This window comes from Hakea prostrata, chromosome 8, assembly GCF_041222555.1.
Source record: "Hakea prostrata isolate BN-2017 chromosome 8, UWA_Hpros_2, whole genome shotgun sequence".
In the NCBI taxonomy this organism is placed as follows: domain Eukaryota; kingdom Viridiplantae; phylum Streptophyta; class Magnoliopsida; order Proteales; family Proteaceae; genus Hakea; species Hakea prostrata.
In genome coordinates this window covers 6,260,687-6,276,475 of record NC_142607.1, presented here as the reverse complement: position 1 = coordinate 6,276,475, position 15,789 = coordinate 6,260,687, and the positions used below count along the sequence as shown (strand labels likewise).

The 15,789-nt window shown below is 37.5% G+C and overlaps 1 protein-coding gene across 1 annotated transcript in view; it reads left to right on the top strand.

The window, feature by feature from the left end:
* Positions 1-15,789, top strand: part of LOC149006512 (U5 small nuclear ribonucleoprotein helicase) — a 125,922-nt gene that overhangs the window by 106,497 nt on the left and 3,636 nt on the right. Inside the window, 3 exon segments of the mRNA XM_089167578.1 lie at positions 2,201-2,296; positions 3,225-3,392; positions 12,694-12,864. Coding sequence (XP_089023704.1) covers positions 2,201-2,296; positions 3,225-3,392; positions 12,694-12,864 — 435 coding nt within the window.

Genomic DNA, 15,789 nt, shown 5'->3' with positions numbered 1-15,789 from the left:
CCATGAGTGTATTGTTTAGGTCAAGTACGAAAATATTGTTTAGGTCAAGTACGAAAATAGGTTTTTATTTTAGTTTAATTGGTGTAAATTCTACCCAACTTAAGCTATAAGGGAAGAAGAGTATTTTTTATGTTTTATTTTGGTTTAAGTAATGTTTGAGTCAATCTAGGATATGATGAGGAATCCTTTTAAGCTTAGTTATAAAAATCCTATATGGATTTGGATTAGTATGTTGAGTACAACTTGGAGAGTTAGTTTCTAAGTCCTAATTTCACTATGACTTATTATATGAGGCCATAAATAAAGCCCTGGGCATGTAACAGGCTACAGAGTTCAGTATACAATTAATAAAGTGTGTGTTGCAGCCTAAGAGCAAGGTGTTAATAGATATTCTCATCAGTGGTAATGGAGCTCCATGTGATCCAGTAAGCAACGTAAATTTTATATTTGAAGGATTCTCCTTCGGCAGTGCTTGCGGCCTGCCTCCATTTTTTTCCATCTCCAACACACCCCAATAGAAGGCTTCTGTTACAGGTAAGTAACAAGTCAGCACTTATCCTGTTCCCCTTCCACCCTTCTAATTTTCTGTTTCGAAAGCCCTACCCCATTCAACTGCTTCTTCTTTTCTTCATAAATCCTAGACTACCTAAGTTCCCAAACCCTATCCTAAACATTAATTCCTTTGCTGCCCTGACCCTGAGTTCCCGAACCCTATCCTAAACTCTGATTTCTTTGCTCCTCTTGATTCCTAAGACCTAACCCAACATCCTTAAAGTCTTAACTCCAAAACTATAAAACCCTAGTCTTAGATCGTCAAAACCCTAATCCTAAATCTGTAACCTAACACTAGAGCTCTTGCAGCCCTAACCCTAGACCTCTAAAACCAAACCTTTAGACCTATTCAAACCCTAATTCAAAATCCCTGATACCTAACCCTTATTCCAGAACTGAAGGGGGAACAAACCAGCTTTCCAGTACCTGAAATATTCAGAAACAGGGGTCCTTCAGACCTGATGTATAATTCGATTTGTCCCCAAGCTAAGAACTGAACCAGTTGTGGCTGAAAACCCATGAAATCCTAATTTGAAGCTTAAACTAACACTTTGATGTGACAAGATTCTGGAAGAATTGGCCCTCATTCACTTGAGGCTATGTCAGGAGTTCTCAACTAAGAGTCTAAATTATCTGTTTAATCTTGGTTTTTACTCCTTTGGACCAAAAAACTAATCAAGGAACTCTAGAACATCACCCCTTATATCATCTAATAATCTTCATGGTATAAACTATCAGATGTAGAAAACCTCATCTTTTATAATAATATCAACTTAATACACTTTCTTGGGTATCCGTTATTCTTCATCTTAGTGTTTATCCATGATGCTTGTTATAGGATGCATCTCTTAAAATCACCTGACATACACAATACTTGATACTAATTTTTTTTGTCCTCACATAAAGGCCTTGCATGTGGATAATCCAAGGTTTGACCTATCCTTCTTATGATGAGATCATGGAAAAATAAGGTGCCCCAGATTCTTCTCTACTGTGCCTGTATGTATATGATCATTTGCAGTTTAATTATTCTCCCTTAAGGATTAGCACCTGGGTAGTAACTTAGTTTTCATATATGGTATTTCTGGAAATACCAGTTAGTATTAGGACCATGCTAGGCTTAGTCGTCTAAACAGTTGGTACTTGTCTTGTTAGTTCTGTTAGTGGATCATATATTTTGGTGGCTTTCTTGCTGTCAAGCATACACTGTTGTCCACCTGATTCATAATTAGGACCATGCTTGGCTTTTAATTTGAGGATGAATTTTTGGCTTGGTAGTATAGGGTAAAGTCTGCCTTAGCTTTTTCAGTCTCTGACATGCTGAGTTGCTTGGTAATCCTTCAAATTGCTACCTTGTTTCAATTGGGATGAAAAAGTGCTACTTTTGTTGAGAATATTGCTATGTAGTATTATCATGCTTTGCAATAAGTGTAAAACTCTTCCAGTACATGGTATCATCATGTTTTTCAATGAGTGTAAAACTCTTCCAGTTCTTGCTTCTTCTTTTTTCTTTTTCTTTTTTCTTTTTTTCCCTGCTAGTGTTTTTCAATTGCTGTTATTGTCACTGTTAAAACTTCAAATTTCCAAACAGGATAATTTTGCCTTTATCTTCGCATTCTTTTTTAAGATTTTGTGTTGTTTGTCTTAGGAAAACTATAATGGAGCATTATCAGAGAAAGTTCGATATCCAGTGGATAAGAATCGCCTAGACGATCCACATGTTAAAGCAAATATTCTTTTTCAGGTCAGCTTTATTCTTTGCGATTTGTTTTCAACAGGCTACAGATTGGTTAGACCAGGAGAGGACATAAATAATGGGGGGACAGTTAGAAGGCTACCCCAAAATACCACAGCATGACAGAAAAATAAAAGGTTGCAGGAAACCAACACTACTCCCCATGAGGAGGGGAGTGGGGGTAAGAAGCCTCACCTCCATCTTGAGAACATACAAGTCCCTATTCCCATGGTTCAAGATCTCAATCTCAAGGCCCATCAGGCCTACTCAAAAAAGAGAGTTAGCTTGAGGTCTCAGCAAGATCTCACCAAGTTACAGGATTTTTTTCCACAACTTGAGGCTCCAACTTCAGGGGTATTAGGGGTTTTTTGAGGCTGAAAGTTTGATGGGTAACCTATTTCAGCCTTTCTGAACACACTATTGGCCTCTGATTTATGAAAATATTTAATAGTGGAAATGAGTCCCACCTCGGACCCCAAAATGGGAAACCACTCTGCTGAAGAAAAACCTTAGAATGACATATTGTAGGCATCATATACTCATACATCGATGTTCAGAGTTCAAAATTCATACAAGTCTATTTGATTACACATGTTCATAGTTCAAATTACAAAGTTCAAATGATAATCCAATCATCAAAGTTGCTACTTGAGATTTGAGATCTTGGGACCCTATATTCTAAGGACATCTCGTCTCGCTAATTGGAAAAAGGGAGATATCTCCCTAGATCTTGGTGGGATCTCAAAAGTTCTCAGTGCATGCTTATTTTGGCCTTTTATTTTAATAATTTTTATCACGTCTTTTTGAAATGATATTTGAATCAAAGGCGGGGATTTCTTGGGTTATCAAATGATACATAGTACAAATACACTCAAAACAAGCTTTTTATTTTAAGTAGTAATGTCATGTTATTTATTAGCGATGTTGGGCTTTTCAGGCACACTTCTCCCAGTTAGAATTGCCAATCAGTGACTACATTACTGACTTAAAGTCAGTGTTGGATCAAAGCATACGTATCATTCAAGCTATGATAGATATTTGTGCTAACAGTGGATGGCTAGCAAGTGCATTAGCTTGTATGCATCTTTTGCAGATGGTCATGCAGGTATTTTTTTTCTTTTTCTTTTTTTCTTTTCCAATAGGTGAGTGTTATCATTTTATTGCTGATAAAATTGAATCAGGATATATAATTTGAAGCAATGAAAAGGAAAAGTCAATCTAGATAATGGGATTACATAAGAAGACTCATTGTGCACATTACAATGCAACCAAGGTAGGAAAAAGATTTCGCCTTTGTTTAAGGAGTCGACACAAAACTCTTGTTCGATACAATATATGCCATATTTCAGCAAAAAAATTGGGAGAAATCACTAACTCTTTGATTTCCATTTTTTGGCGATTTTTTTTTTTTTTTGTCAAACATTTTTTTGGGCAATTTTGTGTCATTTATGTTGGAAATTAGGACCAAAGGTTAGGTTGATTGACTGAAATATATAATGTAAGGTAAGGTTGATTGAAAATTTGAAATGCATAATTAGAAACCGATAAGATTGATTGAAATTATAATAGGAAACCAAATTGTAAAGGTAAGGTTGATTGATATTACAATTGGAAACAATGATGTAATTGAAATTATAAAGTAAGGTTAACTAAATCTATAAATTTATAATTAGAAATCAAATCATAAGGTATTATTTGTATCTCTTTCTAATATAATTACTATTTATGAAATTATAATTGGAAACAAAGGTGTAATTGAAATTATAAAGTGTGGTTGACTAAATCTATAAATTTATAATTAGAAATCAAATCATAAGGTAATATTTGTATCTCTTTCTAATAGAATTACTATTTATAAAATTATAATTGGAAACAAAAATGTAATAGAAATTATAAAATGAGGTTGACTAAATCTATAAATTTATAATTGGAAGGTAATATTTGTATCTCCTTCTAATATAATTACTATTTATAATAATAATAATAATAATAATAATAAATAAATAAATAATAAAAAATAAACTTGGCCGAAACCCATGCAAATGTGGCTGAAATTAATTGAAAACAAAGATGTAATTGAAATTATGTAAGGTTGTTATAACTGGAAACAAAAAGTAATTGAAATTATGTAAGGTTGCTTGAAATTATAATTGGAAACAAAGGTGTACTTGGAGTTATAAAGTGGCGTTGACTAAATCTATAAATTAATTAGAAATCAAATCATAAGGTAATATTTGTATCTCCTTCTGGTGTAACTATTATTTATATATAAAAAAAAAGGTAACTTAACCAAAACCTCTGCAATGCGTCGACAGCCACCGACACCTCTTGTGTCGACGACATTTTGTATGTTGAATGCAACATTACACCCAAATGCTCGGTATACATCCTGGGCCACACAACATGCTTCGTTAAAGTAATGGGTTGTTTTACTTGTTCACGTGAAAAGTTTTATGCCTTGATGCTTGCTTCCTTTTTTAGATATGCTACTCTACTTTCTTTTCTAGTGTAGGAATCTTGCTACACAAGTTTTGGGAGTTTCTAGAAAGCATAGTTTCTATTTTCTGCTAGTTACTAATTTCAGAACTTTCCTTTTTCTGTTCTTTCCATTTTGGACAGATTTTAGGAGTTAGAATACTAGAAAATTATGTCCATGAGTTGTACTCTTTATTTCTTTTTTAGAGAACAAGTTTCTTGTCTCTCAAGTTGTATGCTAAGCACTTGAATTCTATAAATAAAGGAAGCTTGCAATTCTAGTTTTACTTTAGCTAGAATCGCAGGCTTCTTTTGTGGTTCTCTCTTCTCTCTTTTCTTTTCTCAAGTTCAAACACTATTTTGGTTATTCAAAGCTTGATTTCTAACATGGCATCAAAGCTTTTTTGAATCAAAACAGTGTTTTTCTCAATGTTCTCCTTCTTTTTTCAGTTTTCCTTGGTGTGCAGCCACCTAATGTTGTATCTAATGTACTGTTAGATTAGGTTTTTTACATGAACTGATCTTCCTACTTATTACCTTACCTTTACACATTCCAGAACTTGGATTAAATCCAGATTTGCTTCCTACCTGCATAACCCTTTCTTTTTTTTTTCCCTACATCCTGAAATCCTCTTTCCTCTATTTGGACCTAAGGTTTGCAAAGTTTTTTTTTACATTCTACTTCATTTCTGGAAGGCTGATTCGAATGATATCTACTTCAGTTTAATGTCTTCAATTACAAGTGACTCAACTAGGAGCACGGCTGAATCTAAAGGTCCTCAAGGAGATCATGTCAATGTTAAAAAAAAAAATTGGATGAATAAAGAAAACAAGAGCTAAGACCCCATGAGACAACAATAAGCCTGCTCCTTGGGGTATCATCAACAGGGGGATGGGGAATAGCTATCAGTCTAGAAGAGACATCAGAAAATATGGCATTCCAAATCCTATCTATAGAGCGAGATTTGGTGGACCATCTACAAAGATTTTGCTCCCATCAAAGCTGGTGGATCAAGGCACAAAACACTAGCTTTCTGATCCGATCGTAGATGGAAGTACCTGAAAAGTTTCTCAAAACCCAAGACCAATCTCAATCAAACCCCAATGAACGCCTCGAAAGAGGCCACATGGTGTTAATGGCTTTTCCCCAGAGAGATCTGGAGAAAGGGCAAGAAAAAAAATTGCTCAAGGTTCTCCAACCGGACCAGTAGAGGATGCAGTTGGGGTTAACGGGGCTGTGGCAGCCAATAAGGAAGGATTGGGTGGGAAGGACAAGGTTAAGGGCTCTCCAGAGGGTTAGGGATTGGCGGGGAATATGGCTTTTGAACCAAACCAATGGGGGCCAAAAGGGTTTAGGGCTGTGGGATCTGAGAAGATTCCAGGCCGATGAGGTGGAGAAGGATTTGGTGGGGGAAGGGAGCCAAATGGTGAGGTCTTGAGAGGAGTTGGAGAGGGGGGAGTGATTTCCAAACCCATGTGAGAATCTACACCACCAAACTGAAAGGTAGTTTTAACTATTTGCTTTGGTCACAAGCGGTTCAAGTTTACATACTTGCACAAGGTAAGCTTAAGTTTATATAAGGTGAAACTCCTGTTGAGACTGACAAGTCCTATGCTAGTTGGATCAAGATGATGCTATTATCAAATTTGGATGTGAAATAATATGAAACTTGATACTGCAGCCAACGTTATGTTCCATAAGACTGCAAAGAGAATATGGGGTGATTTGCACAAGACCTATTCCCAAGCTAAAAATATGACTCGGATTTTTAGTATTTATGAAAAACTATTTCAATTTCAGCAAGCTGACAAGTCTTTATAGGACTATTACAACTCTTTTAATGGAATGATGGAGGAGTTCAATGTATTTCAACCTCTCACCACAGATATAAAGAAGCTCAAGGCACAACGGAATGAATTTTTTGTATCAAAGTTTCTTGCAAGGTTGAACCCTGATTTGAAATCTGTCAAAGGATCTTCTTGCTAGTGAGCATGTCCCTAACTTAGTGAAGCATATTCTAGACTTCAACGTATTGCCTTGCCTGAAGGAAGTTCTCCAAAAAAAGTTCTAAAGGAGAAAATTCATCCTTTACTACCTTTCGCAGAGGGGAAGTGGTCATATGGGAATTAGTAGATCTTTTGGAGGTCGTGGTATTCAATCCTCTAACAAAACATCACGGTTATGTACTCATTGCGGTAAAACAAGGCACCTAGTGGAAGCTTGTTGGGCCAAACATGGAAAGCCAGACTGGGCAAAGCAACTTGCCAATCATGCCGTTTCTGATGGTGGTACTAATATTGTAGCAAACAACGATAGTAATTATGTATCTTCTTTAGGAGACTTGTCTAAAACTCTAAGAGATGATGTTAGCCAAATCCTTCGCCGATTGCAAAATATTGAGATCGGCACTTCCACTTCCACTTCCACTGGTACTTATGCTACAACACTTTCTCATACAAATAACACAGAACTTTCTCACTTCTACTCCTACCCCTTGGATCATTGACTTAGGGGCCTCCTCTCACATGACTGGTAAGTCGTCGCTTTTTAACTCTTTTTCTAAATCTACTACTAATAATTCCGTTGTCATAGCTAATGGGACTTCTACACCTATTCTAGGCTCTAGAAGTGTTTCTCCTACAGCTTCTCTTAGTTTGTCATTTGTACTTCATGTTGCAAACTTTCCATTTAATTTATTATCTGTTGATCAGTTAACTAAAGCATTAATTTGTTTTGTGCCCTTTACTCCCACTTCTTATGTTTTCCAGGACCTTCACATAAGGAAGGTGTAGAGTGTGAAAGGAACTTACTTTACTATCTAGACTATGCTACCCCTATTGCGGCTCTCTCTAACAATGGTGTAGATGCTCTTCATTGGCACTGTCATTTAGACCATGTGTCTTTAGTTGGATTAAAGCTTTTATTTCCTTCTTTTAAGTCAGTGTCTAGATTAAATTGTGAAGCGTGTGAGTTAGGGAAACATCATCATGCCACCTATCCTCCACACTTGGTCCCTTGTAGTGAGCCTTTGTTTTCTCTTGTTTATTCCGATATTTGGAGTCCTAACAAAGTTAGTAATAGACATGGTTTTCGATATTTTATCACGTGGACGATTTCTCTCGTCTTACATGGTTGTATCCTTTAGAGAATCGAATAGAATTCTTAACTACATTAAAAAAAAAAAATTATTCATTAAATTAAATTTGGACTTATTTTTCTCTACCTATTAAAATATTTTCGGTGTATTTATATACCACATGATATATCTACCCTCTATGATTCCCTTGGAATGATTCATCAAACCAGTTGCTCATTCACTCTCCAACAAAATAGAGTGGTTGAACACAAAAATTGCCACCTCTTGGAGGCTGCGCGAGCTCTTCTTATTCAAATGAATGTTCCCAAGAATTACTTGTGTGATACCGTTTTGGCTACTGGTCATTTAATTAATCGAATGTCGTTTTGCACGAGCTCTCCTTTTTCAGTTGTTTTTCCAAATAGAGAACCGTTCTTAGTTTCACCAAAAATTTTTGTTATGTTTGTTTTGTCCATATACCACATCCATTGGATAAACTTTCCCCCCATTCTGTCAAATGGATTTTTCTTGTTTACTACATACTCAAAAAGGTTTTCGTTATGATCCTGTTCATCGTAAACAATTTGTAAGTGTGGATGTGAATTTTTTTGAAGATACACCTTATTACCCTAGTCCATCTATATCTGTTGAAAATTGTATTTTAGATGTTGCTCCCCCTATTCCTTTTGTGGTTCCTTCTACTGGCAGTGACACTCTTCAGGTTTGTCAGTGGTGACGTAAGTTAGCAAAACGCATTGTGGATGGTATTGCTGCTCCTGTAAATACTAGCGACTCTCCCCTAGTGGAGATAGAAGCTGGTTCTATAGATGTTCCCAGTTCAGCCTTTCCACCAGTGGATTCTTCTAGTGGAGATCCTATGTTGAATTCCAATGAGTTACAATTGCTTTGAGGAAAGGTACTCTTACTTGTACTTTACGCTCTGACATTGCTTACGTTGTTTCCAATTTTATATCTATTTCTCATCTACCTCCTCAGGCCCGTTGCCTTGCACTTTCTCTATTTGCTATTCATATTCCAACCCATTATATCGAGGCCCTTGAAGACCCTGGCTGGAAGGCCGCCATGGATGTGGAAATGGATGCTTTATAGTCTCGTAATACATGGTCCTTGGTAGTTGGTAGACCTACCTCCTGGAAAAGATGTGGTCCACTATCGGTGGATGTATATTGTTAAGTATCATTCTAATGGTACGGTTGAAAGGTTAAGGCCCGCTAGGTGGCTAAGGGCTATACTCAAACATACAATGTGGACTATTTTGAAACTTTTTCTCTTGTGACTAGACTTAATTTTGTTCATGTTTTGATTTCTTTATCTGTGAATTATGACTGGCCTTTATTTCAACTTGACATAAAAAATGCCTTCTTATATGGTGATCTTCGTGACAACGTTTATTTGGAGCAACCTCCAGGGTATGTTGCTAAGGGGGAGGACAGTGTTCATGTTTGCAAACTTCATAAAGCAATTTATGGCCTTAAACAGACTCCACGAGCTTGATTTGAGAAATTTAGCAAGACTGTGGAGTCCTTTGGATTTGTACAGTGTTATTCTGATCACTTTATCTTTGTTAGGCGACAAAGTGGTTGTGTTTTCATTATGGCAGTTTATGTTGATGATATTATTCTTTCAAGTAATAACGTTGAAGCCATTCATATAGTCAATGCACACTGCCGAAAGTGTTTCCAAACCAAAGACTTAAGTGATCTATAGTATTTCTTAGGGATTGAGGTAGTTCGCAGTAAATAGAGAGTTAGTTTGTCACATAGAAAATATGTCTTAGATCTTTTGACTAAGATTGGCATGTTTGCTTTTAAGCCTAGCAACATTCCCATGGACCCTCAATTAAAGTTAGGACGAGATGATGGTGATTTGTTGGATGATGTCCATCTTTACAGGAGTTTTATTGGGAAACTTATTTATCTTACTATTACTCGTCCTAATATTTCTTATTTTGTTGGTTGCTGAGTCAGTTTATGCAATCTTCTAGGAAGGCTCATTAGAATGCAGCAATGTGAGTTCTTCGATATCTCAAGAGTGCGCCCGAGAAAGGGCTTATCTATCGACCACATCAAAGTATGGATTTGGTTGCCTTTTTTTATGCGGATTGGGTTGGATCCGTCACTGATCGCCGGTCTACTACAAGTTATTCTACCTTCCTTGGTGGAAATCTTGTGACTTGGAAGAGTAAGAAGCAATCTACTATTGCCTTGTCTAATGCTGAAGCTGAGTATAGGGCCATGGCCCACACTATTGCTGAATTAATGTGGCTTCGTTCCTTATTAGAAGAGATGAGGTTCGCAATTTCTTCTCTTCTGAAAATGTTTTGTGACAATCAAGCTGCCACTTGCATTGCTACTAATCGATTGTTCCATCAGAGGATGAAGCATATAGAGGTTGACTGTCATTTTTTGCATGACGCAATCAAGAATAAGCTTATAAAGACTCCCTTTGTTAGCTCTACTGACCAACTTGTTGATCTCTTCACTAAAGCTCTATTTCAACCCAGGTTACAGTCTATTTGTTGCCAGGTGGGCATGGCAGACTTGTAGCACCATGCAGCCTAAGGTCTAGATCAAAACTTGTGGTCCAAAGTTCATTTCCCTCGTTTCGCATAAGTGTTTTTTTTTTTTTTCAGTAAAGTTTAACTGCAAAAACAAGTAGGAGATTTTGCCTCAACCAGAAGTTTCGATCTGGACCATAAGCTGCATTTTGCCGCATTTATTGTGCAGCACCAAGTAGAGCTCCTTAATTTATATGAATGTGCCCAAGAGTTACTGGTGTGATGGTGTTTCAACTGTGTCATTTGATCAACTGAATGCCCTCGGCCTTGCTTTCTGACAAATCCCTATTTTCAATTGTTTTTCCCAATGGAGAACCATTTTTAGTGCCACCTAAATTGTTTGGTTGTGTCTGTTTTGTTCATAATGTACACCATCCTACTAATAAGCTTTCTACCTAGTCTACAAAGTGCCTTTTTTTGGGTACTCACGTACTTAGAAAGGTTTTCGGTGCCATGATCTTATCCATCAGAAATAGTTTGTGAGTGTTGATGTGACATTTTTCAAGGTAACCCAATATTATTTAAGTCCATCTCTGTTTGGTGAAAATTTAGCTCTGGATGATGCTCCTCCGATTCCAACTTTAGTTCCATTGATAGAAATTGCTTCTCTACAGGTTTGTCAACAAAAGCGTAAGTTGGTGAGTCATATTATGGATAGTATAGTTCCTTACAGTGACACTGGTGTTTCTCCTTCAATGGAGGCTAATGCCAATCCCACTATGGTTCCATCTTCACCCTCTCCGCTAGCGGATTCTTCCACTAGAGACCCTCTTCAGACTTCAAATGACTTACCTATTGCCCTTCGGAAAGGTACAGGTACTTGCACTATACGTTCCAATATCTCTTACCCTATCTTGCATTTTGTGTCCGTCTCCCATTTACCTCCCGATTTTCGTCATCTTGTTGTTTTTCTATCTGTCACTCATATTCCAATCCATTATAATGAGGCCCTTAAAATTCTTGGCTAGAAGGCCGCTATAGATATGGAAATGGATGTTTTACAGTCTCGTAATACATGGTCTCTGGTAGATTTAACCCTTGGGAAGGATTTGGTACGTAGTCACTGGGTGTATACTATCAAATATCACTTTGAAAGGCTCAAGGCTTGCCTGGTAGCCAAAGACTATACACAAACTTATGGTGTTGACTATTTTGAAACTTTTTCTCTTATGGCTAGACTCAATCTAGCCAAGGACTATACAGATTACTTATCCTCCAAGGCTGAAACTTGAGAATTGAATAATATAAATAAATGAGGCCTGCACTTCTGGAAAACTAATCCAGAACCACAGGGTGTTGCTCGCCCTTGCTGGTTCGGCACTTTCTTCTTCTTCTCCTTTGATTTGATTCTTAGAGACTGATTCTAACACTTGTCATTCTTGTCGGCAAATTTGAAGATAAAAAACATTGTTGTCCATGACGTAAGTTTCCATTTTCATTGTAACCTCCGTTGTTTTGAGAAGGACATCTGAACAATGTGAAGTGGAGGACACATATCCTGGAATGTCCAACTGGGAGTTCTCTTGAAGACTACTCATTGTCAAGTAGTCAGACGGGCAGTGAGGTGGATGGCAGAGAAGACAAAACCACACTCGAGAGACCAGCCATGAAGGCTGCTCCTCCAATGCAGTGAGGAGATAAGGAAGCATTGCTGTTCTTGCAAGATCACAATCAGTTAATTTAAAGGGGAAAAGAATTTCTGATTTGTTTCACTTAAGTATCATATTGCAATGAATAAGCATTGGGATCAGGTCTTTACCATTGTCAAGTTGAAATTTAAGTAATGAAGGTAAGAAGATAAGAAGGGAGCAGCTGAGAGAAGAAGAGAGGTGGAGAAGAATAAGACAATAAAATGATGAGAATACGGGGGAATGTTTTGTATATGGGAATGACAGGCCAGACGTTAGCTATCACGTATATTGGACATGTCCAATCTGTGTTGGTTAGGTTGATCTATTCAAATCCCTATAATGAAACCACTTCTTAAATGCGAAAAATTTATGATGGTGAAATAAAATTTTATGAGGTGAATGTTCAGACATTCATGTACTTCTCTCTACCTGGTGTGGAAGTATTATTTACTTTCTTAGATAACCAATTTGGTAATTCATTGTCCCATATAAGCAAATCAAGTACATTCCATTATCTATCAAAAGAAGATGAGTACCCACAATGGGAAACATGCTTCTCTTCATGGATTAGTAATGAATTTCTTTTGCCACATCCCTGTTTTTTCATGTCTAGCCCCTTAATTCTTGTTCTATTTTGTTGTTTAGGGTTTATGGTTTGATCAGGATTCTTCTCTATGGATGTTACCGTGCATGAATTCTGGTCTTGCAAGTACACTTTCCAAAAAAGGTATCTCACAAGTGCAACAATTATTGGAACTTCCTGAGGCAACTTTGCAGGTGCTAGTTGCAAACTTTCCTGCTTCACGGTTATGCCAGGTATCATGTCCACTCTGAGATTTTAAGAGATGTTTGACTTAATGTAAATGTTGTTTGGTGTTTTTTTATATTTCCACATTTGCATAGCAGAAGTTTCAGTTATTCATAATTGCATCTTCAGGCACGATTAATTCAAGCATGATTCTAACCTAAGTAAAACTGTAAGCCCTTTTGCTGTGTACATTTTCAATAATTATTTTTGTTGTCAGACATGCACATTGGCTAGAAGATGTTCATGGATTGTGATCTATATGCATGAACGTTTACATTTTTCAATATTTCAAGTTAGAGACTATGATGTTCTCCATAATTGCAGACCTTTGTAGAGGTGGCTGTTTGTTGGTCTTTACTTACAGTTAATTTGACAAATATGTTCACAGCCTGAAGCTTGGTTGCAAATTATTGATGATTGAAACCAATATAACCTGATGTCATAAGATAACCTCAATTCGATCTTCCAACTTCTTAGAATGAACTTTTCATCTCTTAAGTTAGGGTTTGTGTTTCTTATGGAATTCCAGTTTTCTGTTTCGGTGGATACTTCTTTCAGCATATCAATTACCATCCAGCTGACCTCTCAGGGTTTTTGTTTTCCATGTGTCCTTTTGAAATTCACTTACCTCAGGAAAATGAGAGTGGTATCTTATGAGTGGAATTTTTGCTGGATAATATGTTTCCCAGGTGCCTTTTTACCCAGTGCCTCAGTCGGATCCAGTAAGGAAAGAAAAGGGTAATAAATTTAAAGCAAGAAAAGCGGAATACTTGCCTGAAATTGGTATACATATCAGCAATGGGCATCTTTTTGTCCAATATGGTTCTTCCCAGGCATCAAAACATCAGGTCATCACATGGATCAACCTGCAACCATGCACACTGATGAAGAACCTTCCTAGTCTGTTATCAAATTATATGGGTCTCTTGCTGGCTCCTCCATGTTCTGGTTACTACTGATTCATCTCTCTCTGACTACTACTGATTCTTCTAGATCTGGTACCAAATTGTTGTATGCCAAAATTCTAGGGTGTTTACCTCATAATGATGTTGCCCTAGATTTAGGTTCACTCCAGAATCCTGTGTCAGGGAACCAGCAATCTTATAGGAGATTTCTTGGAGGAATTAGGGTATAAAGTAACAATAAAGTACCCCAGAAGGGTTCGACCAGGCTTGGAGACAAGGGAAGTTAGGTTTTGAAGCTTGTAACCTTGCTGTAATTTCTGTTTCAGGTCTGGTGACAAGTCTATGTTTAGGATTTGAGGGATTTGAGGCTGAATGGGAAGGTTTTAAAGTTCCGGCTGCTGCTGTGCCTCAATTCCAGAACTGAAATTAGAAGTTAGGGTTGGGAAATTGATGCCTAAGCGTTTCAGTTGGCTTAGGCTAGGGGCTGATGTTGGTGTCTTGTAATTTCAGGTTATTTCTTATGGTTTAGATCAGTGCTAGTTGGTTTTGGATAGGTTTAAAGGGTTTGGGATTCTTGGGTTGGACTGGGATTGGGATCGAGTGTGGAGAGGAGATGGGGAAGCTAAACCCAAGAGGGTGAGGTGATTGGAGTTGGGGTTTGGGAGATATGGATGTTCTAGGGTTAGGTAATTCTGGAATTTAGGTTTTTTGGTTTTCCTAAGCTGCCGCAGGTTAAAGAAGAATAAAAGAGGGAGAAAGGGGAAGGGGGAATGACTGTATCTAGGGTTTAGGGTTAGTGGAGGGTAGGGGATGAGCTAGGGTTGAAGGGGGAGGGTCCTAAAGGTGCCCCAAGATTTAGAGTGGGCTGGGATGGTCTGCGATGGAGGTGAAGGTGGAGGAACACTAGTGTGGGCTAGGGGAGAGGGGAAAAGGGGCTGGAATGGGGACGGGAGGGGCTGTACTTACTTGAAGAATGAAGGCAAGCTGCTGCTATGGTTGAATTGTTGCTGGAATGAAGAGGAAGACCTCTTAATGCCACCGTGGCCCTCTCAAGAAGACGACGACTTGTTGATTCCTGCAAACTCAGAAATTTTATATAATTCAACTTGCTATTACAGAGGTTGGAGACTTTATTTATAGCATCTGAAAAAAAAATTCATAAAAGGACTCAAAAGTTGCAAAACCAATTAGAACTCTAAACTGGCTAACCAATTCTAACTCAAACTACTAATTGGCTAGGACTTTGACTTGCATAAGGAACCTTCATAACTTACTCTAGAGAACTCCAATTCAAATTCTAAGAGTAGATGTCGGTTCCTTGCAAGGACTTGAACAACTCTACTGGACTCCTTCACTAACTAGGAATCCAACACAAACAAGGGCTCTTCAATAACTTGCAAAATATGAACTCAAATAAGAAAACAAAAATAAATCTGGGGTCCTTAAAACAAACTGGACTCAGTGGGACCCAGACCTAGACACCACGAAAATGGGAAAAATTACCAAAATACTCCTATATTTGGACAAATTTACTGGGGTTACTGGCAGGGCCATAGAGTTCGGGTAACCCCTTGGGCTTTCATTTGGTGGTCCTGGATTTAATTTACATCACACTTGTTCTGCAATGCTTTATATTTTTTTCTGTCAGGGGAGAGGGGGAAAAGGTACCATTTTATTAACGTCCTTCAATACCTCTGTGTTATTACAATTCAAACTTGAAGCTTTAACTAATCAGAATCTAGATTGTCCTCTTTGTTTTCACTGGTCATATCATATATCATAACTTGATCTTAGGATATCTGTTCCTTTTTTATATATGTACTAAGTTAGTGGGATGTAAATGTTACTGAAATAAGCCTTGCCACTATACGAGTTCAATCCAATATAATACAACAACAACAACAAGCCTTTTCCCAACTAAATGGGGTTGCTAAGTTCAGTCCAATATCTCGAAGGTATTTCATTGTACTATCAAGTCAGTTTATAGGCAGGCCTTGTCCCAACTAAATGCGGTCAGTTACATGGATT